This window comes from Stegodyphus dumicola, chromosome 11 (genome assembly GCF_044657685.1).
Source record: "Stegodyphus dumicola isolate Sdum_Otavi_A_Nest chromosome 11, ASM4465768v1".
NCBI classification, from domain to species: Eukaryota; Metazoa; Arthropoda; class Arachnida; order Araneae; family Eresidae; genus Stegodyphus; species Stegodyphus dumicola.
In genome coordinates, this window is record NC_140778.1 from 52,100,883 (window position 1) to 52,117,594 (window position 16,712).

At 30.8% G+C, this 16,712-nt stretch overlaps 1 protein-coding gene across 3 annotated transcripts; it reads left to right on the forward strand.

Annotated features, from left to right (window-relative positions):
• The first annotated feature begins 4,413 nt into the window (after positions 1-4,413).
• On the forward strand, positions 4,414-16,469 carry LOC118202054 (uncharacterized). 3 transcript variants are annotated; one of them, XR_004760351.2, is made up of 2 exons: positions 4,414-4,655; positions 13,822-16,469. XR_004760351.2 is itself a non-coding variant. In XM_035374211.2 (2 exons), the coding sequence occupies exons 1-2, from the start codon at positions 4,907-4,909 to the stop codon at positions 13,825-13,827; spliced, it is 891 nt and encodes a 296-aa protein (XP_035230102.2). In that variant the 5' UTR covers positions 4,662-4,906; the 3' UTR covers positions 13,828-15,533. The 3 variants fall into 3 exon arrangements, 2 of the variants coding, with proteins under 2 accessions (XP_035230102.2, XP_085682807.1); XM_035374211.2 differs by lacking the exon at positions 4,414-4,655 and adding an exon at positions 4,662-5,791 and having other exon boundaries at positions 13,822-15,533; XM_085826681.1 differs by lacking the exon at positions 4,414-4,655 and adding an exon at positions 5,799-10,645 and having other exon boundaries at positions 13,822-15,525.
• Positions 16,470-16,712: the final 243 nt, after the last annotated feature.

Here is a 16,712-nt window from a genome sequence, read left to right on the forward strand (position 1 = left end):
TTCGGAATACCATGTCTTGCAAAAATTGATTTCAATTGCTTTATCACTGCTACACTTGACAAATCTTCCAAATGTCCAATTTCAACATATTTGCTAAAATAATCTATAACTATTAGATAATCCCTTCCTTGAAAGTAAAAGAGGTCTGTTCCCAATACTTCCCATGGACCATTAGGTATTTCTTTAGATATCATTGGTTCTTTAGTATTAGCTTTTTGTAAACTTAAACATGTTTGACAATTCAGTACCAAATCTTCAATTTCTTTGGACATTCCTGGCCAATATAATATTTCTCTTGCTTTGATCTTGCATTTTACTACTCCTAAATGACCATAATGAATTCTGCTTAACATATCTTTTCGTAAACTTCTTGGTACAACAACACAGGAATTTTTAAATATTAATCCATTTGCTTCTGATAGTTCTTCTCTGAAGTTAAAATATGGTTTTGCCAGTTCTGGAACCATACATTTTTCATCTGGCCATCCAGTTTTAATTAATTTTCTTAAAACTTGTAGTTCTTCATCTTTTTCTGTTTCCAGTTGAAATACTTCCATTTTACCATTAGACACTGGTATACATTCTACAACTAATCCAACATGAGCTTCTATTTCTCCTTCAAAGAAATCAGATCCTTTATCAGTGAATGATCTTGATAATGCAACCGCTATAAAAAGTTCTTTTCCAGGTTTATATTTTATCTCAAACTGATATGGCTGTAATCTTATACGCATTCTTTGTAGTCTTACAGGGCATTTATTTAATGGCTTTTTAAAAATTGATTCCAGTGGTTTGTGATCACTTTCCACAGTAATATTTTTTCCAAATATATACTGGTGAAATTTCTCACACGCAAATACAATAGCTAAAGTTTCCTTTTCAATTTGAGCATAATTCTTCTGTGTATCTGTTAATGCCTTAGATGCATATGCCACTGGTAAATTATTCTGCAGTAAGTAAGACTGCTCCAAGTCCTTCTTGAGATGCATGTACAGATAAAACTACTGGCAAGTTTATATCATAATACTGTAAAACTGGTTTATTTACCAAGACATCTTTTAGTCTTCTAAATGCTTTTTCATGTGTTGCATTCCAGTTCCAGATAACTTGTTTTTTCAACAAAACATGATGTCAATTCTGATACATTAGGTATAAATCTAGAAACATATGTAATCATTCCTAGGAAAGTTTCTAATTCTTTCACATTTTTTGGTGGTTTTATATCTAGAATAGCCTTAATTTTGTCTTCATCTGGTTTTAAACCATCTTTAGAAAATATATGTCCCATATATTTCACTTCATTCAGCCCAAATTTACATTTATTTAAATTAAATTTAACATTCTTTTCTCTGGCTCTGTCCAACAACTTCTTTAATCTTAAATCATGTTCTTTTTTATCTTTACCCCAAACTAATAAGTCATCTATATATATTTGAACTCCTTCTAAATCACTAAAAATTTCAGAAAAACTTCTGTGGAAAACTTCTGGTGATGAACTCAGTCCATATGGCAACCTTAAAAAACAATATCTACCAAACGGAGTGTTAAATGTTGTAAATTCACAACTTGAATTTGACAGTTTAATTTGCCAAAATGCTTTGTTTGCATCTAAAATACTAAAGACCTTTGCATTTGTCATTTGAGATGAAATTTCTTCAAAGGTTGGTATGTGATAATGTTCTCTCAGTATATTTTGGTTAAGATGCTGAGGATCTAAACACACTCTTAAATTTCCATCCTTTTTCCTTACTACCACTAATGAATTCACGAATTCTGTTGGTTGGTTAACTTTCTTTATAATACCATCTTTTTCCATTCTTGCTAATTCCTTTTTTAATGGATTTAATAAGCTAAGTGGAATTTTCCTACAGGGTTCTATTTTACCAACAGCTCCTGGTTTTAATTTAATATGATATGTATATCCAGTTAAATTCCCAGTTCCTTTAAACAAATCTTGATATCCTTTTAAAAGTTCTGGTAACTTTTCATTAGAATCAGGATTTACTGTACAAATCCTTTGTATTAGGTTTAATTTTTGCAATGTAGGTAACCCTAAAATAGCTGGAACATTTTTATCACATGCTACGACTTGAAATTCTATTTCATCCTTGTTCCCTTTTGATGTTTCACATAATAATTTACATTTTCCAACTACATCAATTGTAGTACCATTGTAATTATTTAAAGTGACTTTTGATTTAGTCAAACATTTCTCTCTTAAATTTAATTGTTTAAATTTAGGCAATGGTAGCACATTACACTGAGCTCCAGTATCCAACTTAACAAATAAATATTTAGATATGTTTACTTTTAGTTTTTCAAACCATTCGGTTTTATTTTTAGAAAATGGATTTATATCTTCTACTGACCCTAAAATATATTCATTACCATTATTATGTAACTCATGCTCTAAATTATTCTGTACAACATTAACATTTTTAAAAGTGCACATTTTAGAAAAGTGATTTTTCTTTTTACAGTACAAGCAAATCTTATTATAAGCAGGACAGTTGTATAACTTATGAAAAGTTCCACATTTTCTACACGGTTTTGGATTATTGTACTTATTTCCTTGATAGTTTGAAGAAGATTTAGTATTTTGTTTTACATGATAGTCTTTCTTACAAGGCTGACTTTTTTCCTCTGAAGGTCGAAATTTATTATGTTTGATAGCTTCTATTTTATTTTCTTCAGTTAAAGTTTTCAGCTGAAGTTCTGCTAATTCAGAAGCTTTACACATTTTAATACATTTCTCCAATGTTAACTGATCTTCCCTTAATAATCTGTCTTTGAGATTTTTATTTAGAATTCCACTTACTATTCTATCCCTTATTAAACTATCTTTTAATTCTGCAAATCCACAGTTGCTACTTAATTTCTTTAAATCGGTTAAGAAATCATCAAACGATTCACCTACATGTTGTGTTCGACAGAAAAATATATGTCTATCAACACTTTCGTTTGCTTTCGGTATGCAAAAATGTTCGAAAGCTTCAATTACTTTGTCAACATCCTTCTTATCTTCTTCACTTAAATTAAAAGTATTAAACTTTTCAAGTGCTTCTTCACCAATTATATGCAATAAAATAGCTACTTTAATTTCAGGTAATTTAGTAATACCACCAGACGCTAACATATAAATTTGGAATTTTTGTTTCCATTTCTTCCAATTTTCGCTTAAATTTCCTTCGAAACTTAGATTACTTGGTGGCTTTAATCCATCCATATTTAATTTAGGACATTAAATAGTTTATATATACTTATTTTTAGCCACTTCCAATAAAAATAAACAACTCACTTACCAGCGATATAAGTTTCGATTTCACAGTAAACAACTTCCCATGATGTTTTTGTTTAGAACATCTTTACCGAGGCTGCATGGTTGTTGAAAAAAGATTTTCTTTTTTAATCAACCACGGGCTGCGCCATGTGTTGTATTTTATATGTGTTGGGTACTGCTCAGTTATGATTACAAGATGTACACAAACATCGTTTATTCTACATTACTCATCTACTATTCTATATTACAGTTATAGTTAAGATAATAATAGATACAGTTACAGTTACATATATAACAATTATATTATTAATTATTATTTTAACGGCACGAAAGTAGTTGATGAACACTTCTTTCACCGAATCAGTTGGGCGTAAGCAATTCCACGCTTCAGCAACATCACATCGATGTGTATGCCGAAATGAAACTTTAATCAAAAGTGCACAAATTCTTTTTTACATACTCATCACGACATCTTGTATATTTATTACTTTTTTTTTAATTCTGACATGTAAAGCAGCTAAACATTCTTTATTTCTGAAACTAGCCTCTTTCTTATTTACTCTTGCATGTTGACACACATAATCTTTCTTAAAAATAAACTTCACTGTTTCCGATTTGCATTGTTTTGCTTTGGAAAATACAATCCAATGCACGCGGGAAACAGCTTCAAAATGTATTTCCCAAGTCTTCCATCTATCTCCACTATTAAGATCACATTTGATCTCAAAGTCGAAGTCGCCTTTTCTTCCGAACTTGGAAGACACTACTTCGTAGGAATATCCATCAAATAAAATTTTATAAAATTCATTTTCCACTTCCTTTGACATACTCGCAGCCACCATAAATTTGAAACATAAACTGACAACGTTATTTCTTTTTGCGCAACGTTATTTCTCACAATTTCGCCAAATTTAGTCCCGGATTGCGTTTCCTATGGAGGAAGTAAAAATAGGCAGACGGGTAAGTGGGCGGAGTCGGTGATGGAAAGGGTGGTGGTTGCCAGTGCGGTAAAGCGTTGCAGTTGAAATCGACTTTAGCAGATGATAGTAGGAACGCCTCTTGCCAGCCGAAATTTGCAAATTGCCAGAGCGTTGCAGTTGAATTCGCCCCTATAAATAATATGGTTATTTTAACTTAACTACTACTTTCACCTAAGATTTTCAAATTATGTTTTTGTTATTACTTTTCTTTTTCGCTATATGGCAACAAGTATTATTTTTTTGAAATGTGCTTTCGTTTTTACGTAAAACGTAGTGTTCTCGGCTTGTTTTGATGTTATGTGTGTCAACAATGCCAGTTTAATGCTGCATTTTCACTGAATAAATAGTAATTTCATTCATCTGGGGAACTTGTAGTTATTTTAGTGATTTGAAAGGTTTGTAGTTCATTTTAGTGATTTGTAAGCTGTCCGTAACTTTTTGTTTGCAGTGGTTCTTAAGAATGGACAACTATTATCTTGTACAATCCGCAACGAAATCCACAGTAATCAATCATTTAAATTAAAGCGCAGTTTAAAGCAGCATATGCTTATCCACACAGGAGTGAAACGTTATGTATGCACCAAGTCATTTATGTGGAAGGGTAATTTAAACTCACTTATCCTTATTCAAACTGAAGGGAAACCTTATGTCTGTGAAGTATGTAACAAATCATTTAACCGCAACCAACATTATAATTATAAACATTATAAACCAACATATATTATTAAACCAACATATACTGCTTCACACAGGAGAGAAACCTTATATGTGTGATATGTGTAAAAAGTCATTTACACAGAAAAGGAATTTAAACAGACATACGTTTATTCACTCAGGACAGAAGCCTCATCTGTGTAATGTATGTAAAAAATCATTTAGACAAAAGAAAGGTTTAAACATGCATATGCTTGTTCACGTAGAAGGAGACAAACCTTATGTATGTGAAATATGTAGCAAATCATTTAGATTTAAATCTCGGTTAAACCAGCATATGCTTATCCATACTGGAGTGAAGCTTCATGGTTGTGATATATGCAATAAATCATTTAGACAAAAGAATCACTTAAACAACCATATGCTTATCCATACTGGAGTGAAGCCTCATGTTTGTTGTATATGCAATACATCATTTAGACAAAAAGATCAATTAAAGAAACATCTCTTAATTCACACAGGAGAAAAGCCTTATGTGTGTGATGTATGCAACAAGTCATTTAGGTTTAAAGGTGGTTTAAATATGCATACTGTTATTCACACAGAAGAGAAAACTTATGTGTGCGAAGTATGTAATAAATCATTTAAGTTGAAACCTCAATTAAACCGGCATATGCTTATCCATACTGGAGAGAAGCCTTATGTTTGTGATATATGCAATAAATCATTTAGACAAAAGGTTCGATTAATCGAGCATATGTTTATCCATACTGGAGTGAAGCCTCATGTTTGTGATGTGTGTAATAAATCATTTACAGGAAAATTTCAGTTAAACAAGCATATACTTATTCACACACGAGAGAAACTTGCGTGTGAGGTATGTAAAAGTTCATTCATACAAAAGGATCAGTTAAACGAGCATATGCTTGTTCACATGTTCGAGAATTACCATATGAGTGATGTATGTCATAAATCATTCCAACAAAAGGGTAATTTAAGCAGTTGTATACTACATCACACAAGAGATAAACTGTATTCATGTCAAGTGTGTAATAATTCTTTTAGATCAAAGCAGACTTTAAGCAACCATATGCTTATTCATACAGGAGAGAAACCTCATGTGTGTGAGGTGTGTAAAAAAGCATTTAGATGCAAGAGTTCTTTAAACTTGCATATGCTTATCCACACTGGACAGAAAATTCATATATGCGAGGTGTGTAGCAAGTCATTTTCATACAAGGATGGTTTAAACAGGCATATGCGCCTTCACACAGGAGAGAAACCTTATTCATGTGAAGTGTGTAAAAAATCATTTAGAGAAAATGGTGCTTTAAATAAGCACATACTTATTCATACAGGAGAGAAACCTTATGTATGTGAAGTATGTAACAAAGCATTTAGACAAAAGGGTAATTTAAACACACACATGATAATACACTTGAGATAATCTCATAAGTTATGTAACAAGCTATTTAGGCATAAGAATGATTTAAACTGACATGCTTATTCATACAGGTGAAAAACTGCATAAATTATGTTTGTAACAGTTCATTTCGACAGGACAAGAATTTGGAGAAAAACAAGTTTTTATACATAGAAGAGCATAATCTGCATTTAAGCCTGCAGGAGAGGCTGCATTATTAAGAAACTTTACTTTTATTTCCATTAAGGACTTTTGTGTTCGGTAAAGAAATCTCATTCTGGAAAGTGTGTAAATTGTTATTAAATCTAAATGCCTAATATACAATCAATTTATTTCTCTAATAACAGGTGTAAATATAAGTCATTTTAGAGGAAGGCGATTTTAACCAATATTTGCTTATCCATGGCATGTAGCAAGTTGTCTTATGAAAAAATATCTTAAGTACAGTCAAAAGTCGTTAATCCGGACTCGTCGGGACTTCGGCGATTCCGGATTATCGATTTTTCTGGATTATAGATCATCAGTTTAAATCTGGTAAAATGGCATGCAGAAATTATAAAATTAAAAATATAAAACCATAATTTACGAAATAAAGAACAATTATGATCTAAAGGGTATCAAAATTTACAAACAAAAGCTTAATATTTATTTGTTTACTTTATTAAACATTTCTTTCAATGTAAGTTGTTTAAGTTGATTCATTTTTTATGTGATAATACATTCTCTTTAATTCTATAAACAGACATAATTTCTTGTTCAGTTACAAAGTTCCGCTGTTCACATCCTATAATTGCTGTGTCGAGAATACCGACTAATTTGTCAATCGAAATTTTTTCATTTTCAATAACCTCTGTCACTTTCTTCGCTATCGGAAGCGAATTATAATGACGAGGCATTTGATTTAAATCATATCAAAGATGGAGTATATCGAGATGAAATACTACATTGAGTAAGCAATTATAAGCCAAATAAAATAAAAACATCTGCCCTTAAGATAAGGATAGTGAATTCATTGCACGCCGCCGCCGCGTTAAAGATAAACAAAGTTTAGATAAACAAACGTTAAAGTTTAGATAAACAAGTGTTAAAGTTTAGATAAACAAAATATATGCCTTTATCCATTTTTTGCAGCAATTCCACTTTTTGTGTAATGGGCTCCGAAGATACTTTCGCTTTGTATATCCTTTACATATTAGTAAATATATATCGAAAATTCTATTTGACATAATCGAAAGTTCAAGCTTACTTTTATAAAATTGCTCTAACAGTCTGCAAAAAATAATAATCCGGATCCAATTCGAAGATTAAGGAATAACGCAATCTGCAACATTAACTAAAATAGATAATTTTAGCTTGGCTTATCCCGTCCGTTATACATTAAACGCGCATTCATAAACGTATTTTGCGCACGCGCACACACAAATTCGCAGCGGTAAAGGTCTTACGCGCATGCGTCAACGCAACGTATGCGCAGAAAGGTTGTAGCTTTGAGGTCCGGATTATGGGTGTCCGAATTAACGACTTTTGACTGTACCATATTTTTGGGTTGACTAAAAAGCTACCAATCTGAAACTCTTTTTCATATTCAAATGACTTTATTGGTTTGATATTTCCCTCATCAGCAGGTTTGAATCTTTATCAATTAATTGAACTTTTCACAACATTAATGTGAAATGTACTGCATTTTTTGCAAGATTTATGTAAAATGTACTATTTTCTGTCATCTTTATTGCTGCAGCCTGAAATTTCTTGCTTTCTCAACACTTTTCTGTTATTGGGACCAGATTAAGAAATGTGTGCATATGTTTAATATACCTATGCATTTATATACACATGCATGAATTTCTATATCCCAAATCCTGCCTAAATCCAGTTCAATACCTCTTTCTCACTAGAACAGGAGCTTTCATATATCTACCATTCCAGTGTTAAAAATATCTAGAAATTGGATGTCACAAGCTTAAGATTATGCGTATAGTTAATAAAAGGTCACTTTCAGATAGTGATGTTTGTACAACAGTAAAAGTATGCAACTTGATTTAATTAGGTTTTTTATTCTTCTTTGCAATAGTGGCCCCTGAAATTGAATTGTCAATCAACTGAAGTATCTCACCAAAATCTGGCTGTGCATTTTCATACCTTGTGCAGAGTCAATAAACTGTCAAGGTTGATCTTGGTTGATCTTTACAATATGGTAACTGGTAGTTTGGCGACATTTTGGAGGCGATAAAGGTTACTACCTGGCACTTTGGTAATAATGTGAGCAGTATTCAGTTCCGATTACGCATTATTTTGTGTGAGGGAAATGAGAGATCATGGGATATGTCATGTGATATTAATGGATGAATTACGGTTCTTTAATCGAAAAAGGGGGGAAATCGGGAAAAAATCTGGAAATTTTGTATTTGGCTTTATTCTGTGTTGTGTGAAACAGTGTTCGTGAATTTTTGGATCCCATGGCCATAACTAAAGTGAATTTGAAATGAGTATTTATGTATGTATTAATTTAATGTATGTGCTCATTTATATTTTAAGTAGTGTTTTTGAATTTAATTATATTTTAATTAAATGATAGTTATTTTGTGAATTTTATGTTTGTAGGAATTTGGTATACGTTTAAGTTGAAGTAAACGTGCATGGAAATAATTTAAATATTTTATACTAAGTATTTGTAATGCTTGCGGTATGAATTCGTTGGTGACGTGTATAATGTAATAGATGATTTAGAGGTAAAAGTTTTTGGATATTTTATTTATTTTATATGTGGAAATGTTCATATTTGGAAAGGGTAAATACTTTTTCGCGATCAGGTAATTTCATGTATGTTCTTTTTACCAGGTTTAAAGATTGAGAAAATTGTCACGTATTTTCATGAAATTTTTCTAATTTATGAGAAAAAAGCAGTGTACATGGATATAGTGAAGAGTGTGCGCAATGCCATTTTTGTGCAATTCTGGGATGTTTTTTTAAGTAAAAATAAGTCGGCGTGTACATGGTTTATGTGTATGTGTTATTTTGAAAAACGTGTAAGGAGTATGGTATTGTGCACTTTTTCCCAATTTTGCAGTGAATATTTGTCATGATTAAGCAGTTTTGTTTGATAAAATTTCTAGCATAAGTGTAATTCGGCTAGTAGATTGTTGGAAGAAGTGTTCAGTAGATAAAAAGAAAAGTTCAGTAGATAAAAGATAAAAAGTTCAGTAGATAAAAAGAAAAAGATTTTGTCTTTACTTCGTGAAGACAAAATGGCGGCGGAGAAAAAAATAGAGGGTTGCTGTAGGAGAGTTGGTCGCCAAAAAAACGCCAAGTTACCATAATGTAAAGATGAACCGAAGAAAGACGTCCATGTTAGAAATTGGTTCAGCAGTTCCAGAATAGCATTTATTACTGCTATTAGATTTATATATTCTTGGGCAGAGGAGTTGACTTCCATGAAATGATATAACAAACAGCTTAATACAAGTGAAATTACTGGAGTTGATTGGTTTGGTTTGGTTTTATTGGATTACGGCAAAGCATTCAAGGGTTATCTGCCTTAAGGGAGGGATGCCTTCATGGAGGACTTTCTAAGGGAAACTAGCTCGTATACACGTTACACATGGGGAAAACCACGAAAACGCCCATGCAGACAGCCCATTCGTGGGATTCGAACTTTGGACCGACGAGTTGATTGGAAAAATTACATGCTATAAAATAATTTATATTCACACTTCACAAGCTTGGTGGAATTATAGCCGAGGTGTTGGTGCAAATCTGAAATCACTAAATATGTTTTGAGGCTGCTGTAACAAAGACGTGCTGTTTTTCTTTTCTGTTCCTTGTGGCTCTACACTCTTCAAATTTTTGTTGCATAATAGCCACTATATATTGCCTTGAGTGTTCAGTGTTGAAATCTGCCTTATGCCTTGATATATTCTGTATTTATAGGACTCATTGCAGTAATTTTGCATGTATTTATTATATTTTTATTGATGAAATGTCATTATCTTTCTTCAAAAATTATAATCATAAAAAAATGCCGGATATATGTAAAATGTTAAAAATATTCTAAAAGAGATTTATATAAATTGTATATTAGTAGTTTTAACTTCCTTGAAAATATTATTAAGGTTTAAAGAAAATGTTAAATAATATCTATGGAACTTATGGATTGTGGATTGAGTTTTGCAAGTGCCACTTATACCTTTCAAGATGGCACATCTTTGTTTAAGACGTTCGATCACAAGAGATGGAAGTTGAAAGGAATGACGGCACTGGATGAGGGTCTTGCATCTGCTAAGCGTAACTTTAGAAAAGAAAATTACAAAAGTATTTACATCATAATTTTTGGTATTATTTTAGATTATTACTTAAGATTACATATATGCTTAAAATTAGTGTTTAATATTCTTTTTTTTCTTTGCATAAAAATACAAAAAAAAAAAAAAAACTTTGAGAAATAATTTTCAGAAGTGCTATTTAAATTAATAAAAAAAAAAAAAACACAAAAAGGACAATTTAGAAGTAGAAGTAACAAAATTTTTCTTGTGAACTAGAAGGCAGACACTTAGCTGCGTCTCTGACAAAATATCTGTGTGAGAATCACTAAATGTATCATGCTCTAACCCTTTAAAAAAATTAATCATCATTCTCACTCATTCTTTAATTGGCTTATGTAATGATTATATCCTTCATCTGTTAAATAAGGCTTACCATAATAAAATGAAGTCCAGGCTTTCTGAAATAAAAAGTGAAGTATGCAAAACGTAAGCAATAAAAGCAATGCAAAGCATAATAGAACCCCACATAGTAACCTTAAAATACCTTGAAAAGTAGCAAAAAAAAAAAAAAAAAGAGTCGAAGGTATATTGGAAATGCTAGTATCTTCATCATGGCGAGCTAAAGAGCTGATTTGTTTGCATTACACTTTGCCTCCACCCCCCACAATAGCTGACACAACATTACATAAAACATGATCAAATATAAGGTCAGTATCCTAAAATTATAGGGTACTGGCAGAAATATACAACGGCCAGGAAATAAGTGTGTTTCTCAATGTCATTCGGCATGAAAGGGTTAAATAATTTTAGTTTTATGTATTGATTTCTGTATATTTTGCAACAGCATTTATTTATTTAGGATTATTTACAAGATAAAACTAAATCATATTAGTATAAAAATAATGGCTCATAATCCGGACCTCAAAGCTACAAACTTTCTAAACTAAACAAACTAAAACGAAAACATTTCGATTGACAAATTAGTCGGTATTCTCAACACAGCAATTATAGGACTTGAACAGCGGAACTTTGTAACTAAACAAGAAATTATGTCTGTTTAATAGAATTAAAGAGAAAGTATTATCCGATGAAACGAAGCAACTTACATTGAAGGAAATGTTTAATAAAGTAAACAAATAAATATTAAGCTTTTTCTTTTTGTAAATTTTGATACCCTTTAGATCATAATTGTTCTTTATTTCATAAATTACGGTTTCATATTTTTAATTTTGTAATTTCTGCATGCCATCTTACCAGATTTATACTGATGATCTATAATCCGGAATCGCTGAAGTCCCGACGAGTCCGGATTAACGACTTTTGACTGTATAACACTTTGCTTGCTAATTTTCCTACTGCATTTCCATAAAATATAAGTGATGGAATTTTAAACAGCAAAAACAACATTATACAGTGCAAACTTTTGGATACCTATTGTTGGACTAAATGCCCTGTTTGTGAAGCTATGCAACACTTTTACCTCAGCACACAAATTTCTCAATCCCAATAAAAATAATGGACTTAATAGAAAATGATCTAGTCAGAAGAATGGCCATTGGATTTTTTAAAGTGCAAATCCATGTGTATGAGACGACCTGTAAATGCTTTGACAAAATCCTCGGTTGCCACATCGCAAATCAATACTTTTTTGTGATATTTTGGCAAAGAAGCCAAATTATGAGAAAGTGTCCAATTTTTTACAGAGATATGTCTTTATAGCTTATAACAGTATTCATGTTTTAAGTAAAATATTATCAATAAAATGATTTTAAAGTGAATTATTATATTTAGTAATTCTTTTTTACAGACACAACCAAACATATTTCTTTTGTTTATAAAAATTTTATAAATAATAATCTAAGTAATTTGCAGAAAACCAGTACTACATGTATTTTTTTACAGGAAACTGGACAGTGCATGTTGACATGAAAAGATCCTTTTAATTTTTAAGCTACACATATATGTTTTGATCAAGTGCAGCGATATCTTTTTTTTTTGGATCCTTTTCATTACAGGACAACATATAACATTTGATATATGTTACATAACAACATAATATGACATAAAATTTTTTCTTCAGAAACATGCATGCACCAATAAATGAGCTATTCACTAACTTAAAATTATCTCTGTACTAACAGTGCTTCTTGTTTTCAGACCAAATATAATCAACAAAAGGTTTTTAAAGTTTGTCAATTTATTTCTTCTCTGTACACTAATGGAATTTATTTATGAGATATATCCTACTCTTGTGTTATTTACATAACCCTCCCTCAGTCACCAATCATTGGTGGCTACTTTTTTCGCCAACCAAACATGTGAAAGAAAGAAGCTTTAAAAAAAATTTCGGCTGTCCGAAAATTACATACATTTACACAAAACAAACATCCATGATGAAATACTCAAGATTTCATAAAACAGTAACCAATTAACTAAATTAAAAATGCTAAAAACATCCATAATGAAACAACTTTATATTTTCTTGGTCTTCTGTCTGTGCACAATGATCTGTTTTAACTTGAAAAATTTCAGACATTGCCAAATTTTCAGTTTTGCAGAGCAATTTGGCACTGTTCTCCATGTACACATCAACCTGTTTTAACTGTAAAGGAAATTTTACGAGTATTGCACAAATTATTTCATGGAATGCACATTCCTATAACCTGTACTAGTAGGCAAAGTGCTATATGTATCTGAAAAACAATGCAACACTTTTCAGTGGCATTAAGATTCATTGCAATAAAAAACTCCACATGATAATCACAACAAACATGACCTTTTAATTTCAAAGCCACACAAATTACTATCATCACTAAAGATAGATTATGTGCTTCCGTAACAATTAGTGCATTGCCAGATAAATACATTTTCCTAAAATTCTGGACTGCCTATTTTAGCAATACTGTGCTCTGCCTGGTGATTCTTTTCAATGTTGGACAGATAATGTGATAGTCATTTTATATTTCAAACTGTTTTGCCATACAAATGAGCTGAGGATGGATGTATGTCCTTCTCATTGGAATTATCAAATCGATACATAACGTATTTACTTGTGCATTTTCTCCTGTAGCTTTCCCATATCACAAGGTTCTGAAAATTTTTTTAATACTCACCTTTTTTTCTTTTGCAGGCTATTTAGAATGAGAGATTCTGTAAATTTTTAAACAGATTCATCTATGTAGTGATTGTTTTTGTTTTAGTAATTGATTTGCTGATGGATTTCAGGTTTAGCGGCTGTGACTGATGAAGCAGTAATAGTGAAGAACTTCAAGAAAACTAACTAGGCTATTTAATGCATATGATGATTCTAAAGATCACTACATGTGGGCAGGCAGTCACAGTGGTGATGAATATAATGGCAATGACTCACAAGCTGTAGCAGATGACAGACAGCAGTTCCAAAAACATTAAATGATGTGCAGTCTAAAGAGTGAGAAATGGACGACAACAAACAGCAAGCAAGATTCAAGATACAGGGAAATAGAAAGGAAAAGATACTGCAATTTAATATCACTGCGTATTCTTACTGGAATGCTTCTTTTAAATAAATAATATTATGGTAGTTACCAGCAGTTTATTCATGAACAGTTTGCATTTATTATGTTCTTATTGTAACTGCATCTTTCCAAAATTTAATTATTTGCATATTTTTTCTCTCTTGGTTTTCAAATAATAAAATTAGTTAGAAAAGGAAGAATACACAAATAAATGCAGTATACCTGTACAAGTAAAACTGCTTGGCATGTCTTATCCCATAACGAAAAAGTACTTGTCTTTTCTTTTAACGTTATATAGAACAATAAGACCTTACAGTAACATTTCAAGCAGTAAAACATTGAAAACTGGCAGTTCTACACAGATTTAAACCCATCATCCTACAGAAGTCATTATCATGGACAATCCTGTTGAAGAAACACTTCAGTGTGTAAGCAAATTTCTAATTCTACTGTGTATGCTAAAGCTTGGTAATGGTTCAAAGAAAATTGCTCATACAGTTGACCAGAAAAAAAAAAAAGAGTAGAATTTAAATTTTATGTAGCTTAATATTATTGATACATGAAAACAGTCCATCCAAGAGTTTCTGTATTTATTTACATTATGACAATAAATACCTTATTAATTCAGGAAAATATTTATATGAAAATTTAATTTCAATTACATTAATTTCAGTTTGGACTGCTCATATTTCCATAGAATTTCTAGTTATAATAAAAATTTTAATACTTAAATATATGGGAGTCATTTATCTGGCCATAACGAACAGATATTAATTTCTAAATAAATTTATTATACTTCTAATATGAATATATATTTTTTTAATTTATGGAAGTAATTTGTTTAATCTAATCAAATGCCCTTTTCCTAATTATGTCCATGTATAAATAAGATTAGGATTATTTGGAATATAAAAAGCAATCTCTGGCTACTTGCATAAGAGGAAAGCCCATTAGCCAGAACTTTATCCAAGATTAACTACCTGTGTGCAACAGTTTTATTTCTGTATAAGCAGTTTTTAACCCCTCATAATCAAGTTTACATTCAAATATAATTATTAAAAATGCAATAACATGCTTATCAAACTTTGAAATGCTAATAAGTTAGTATAAAATATTAAACAAACATTATTCTGCTATTTTTCTACGTTAATTATATTGCACTGCTTCCTTGACATACATGATTTTGGGGATTAAATGTTTGGTATATCAGTAAAATTATTCAAAACATAATAAATTATTAATTATTATTTGTATTTAGAATTATATAAAACATAACAAAATGTTTTTTTTTTTCATAAAAAATGAATAAAAGTTAATTAAATTTGTATCTTCAAATCAGATTTATATTCATAAATGTTTCTGATGTGTTACTCATGTTGGTGTTTAACGAATGTAATGTAAAATCAGACTTCAAATAAATAAAATATTGAAACCTTTGCACCAAACACATACCTAAAATATATTCACGGACCACATAAAATTTCTTCAGAGGCTTGCCAGTTTGAAACCACTGTTATAGACACCATTCAAATTGCACAAAAATATTTTATGATTCAGCTAACCAAAATGATTTAAATTTTCATGGAATGAATACAGGCAAATTCAATTAACCTTATCCTATTTTATCCGTCTCTTTTCTAAGTTTAAAGATTTGCATAACATCGTGAAAAGCCGTAAAAGCACTTGTTACAAATCTTGTTTCCCTATAGTTATGCATTCAGGAATATATTTCTTTATCTACATGAAAAATGTTTTCACACTTCAAGAAAAGGAGAAAAAAAATTTTAACTTTATTAAGCGAAAGTATGTACATAAAAGAATCTGCAATGTCCAACATAAACTGGAGTCGATGATGATTGAATAGCCTGGAATACATTTCACGGATGCAATATTGTTGTTGAAATACATGTATACTTTATCTTTTAAAACTTTTTAAATTATGCGATATACATTGCATTTGCATGATCATTACTGCATTTATATAGAGAACATGTTTTTAAACATATATAAGAATTATTATGGATAATTGTTCAAATTAAAAAAGAGAAGTATTAAAGTTAATACAGTACAAAGTTCATAATCCGGACTCGTTGAGACTTCGGCGATTCCAGATTAGGGGTTTTTCCGGATTATATATCATCAATTTAAATTTAGTAAGATGGCATGCAGAAATTATACAATTAAAAATATGAAATCGTAATTTATGAAATAAAGAACAATTATGATCTAAAGGGTATAAAAATTTACAAAAAAAAAGCCTTAATATTTATCTGTTTACTTTATTAAACATTTCTTTCAATGTAAGTTGTTTAAGATGTAAGTTGTTTTGAAAGCACCTTTTGACGCTCATTTCCCTCTTGGTGTCAAAACATTCCTCCCGAGGATTTGGCTATTTTTCATGATTCAAGATGGCAATAAAACTGCGCCAAGTGCTGCTTATCTGAGACTTCACCTTCCTTCCTGAGCAGATGATACAGAATTAAAAAAAAATGGTTACTTTTAAAAGAAAGATGTCAAAATGTAATTTCAGAAATCGTGTTTTCATTCATGTTCACAAAAAAAGATGAATGGGTGAAAATGAGGAAATGAAATGTTCTTCAAAAGTGTTCTTGTTAACTT

Coding starts and splice junctions, on each gene's coding strand:
- LOC118202054 (XM_035374211.2), top strand. CDS start 4,907: ATGTCTGTGAAGTATGTAACAAATCATTTAACCGCAACCAACATTATA.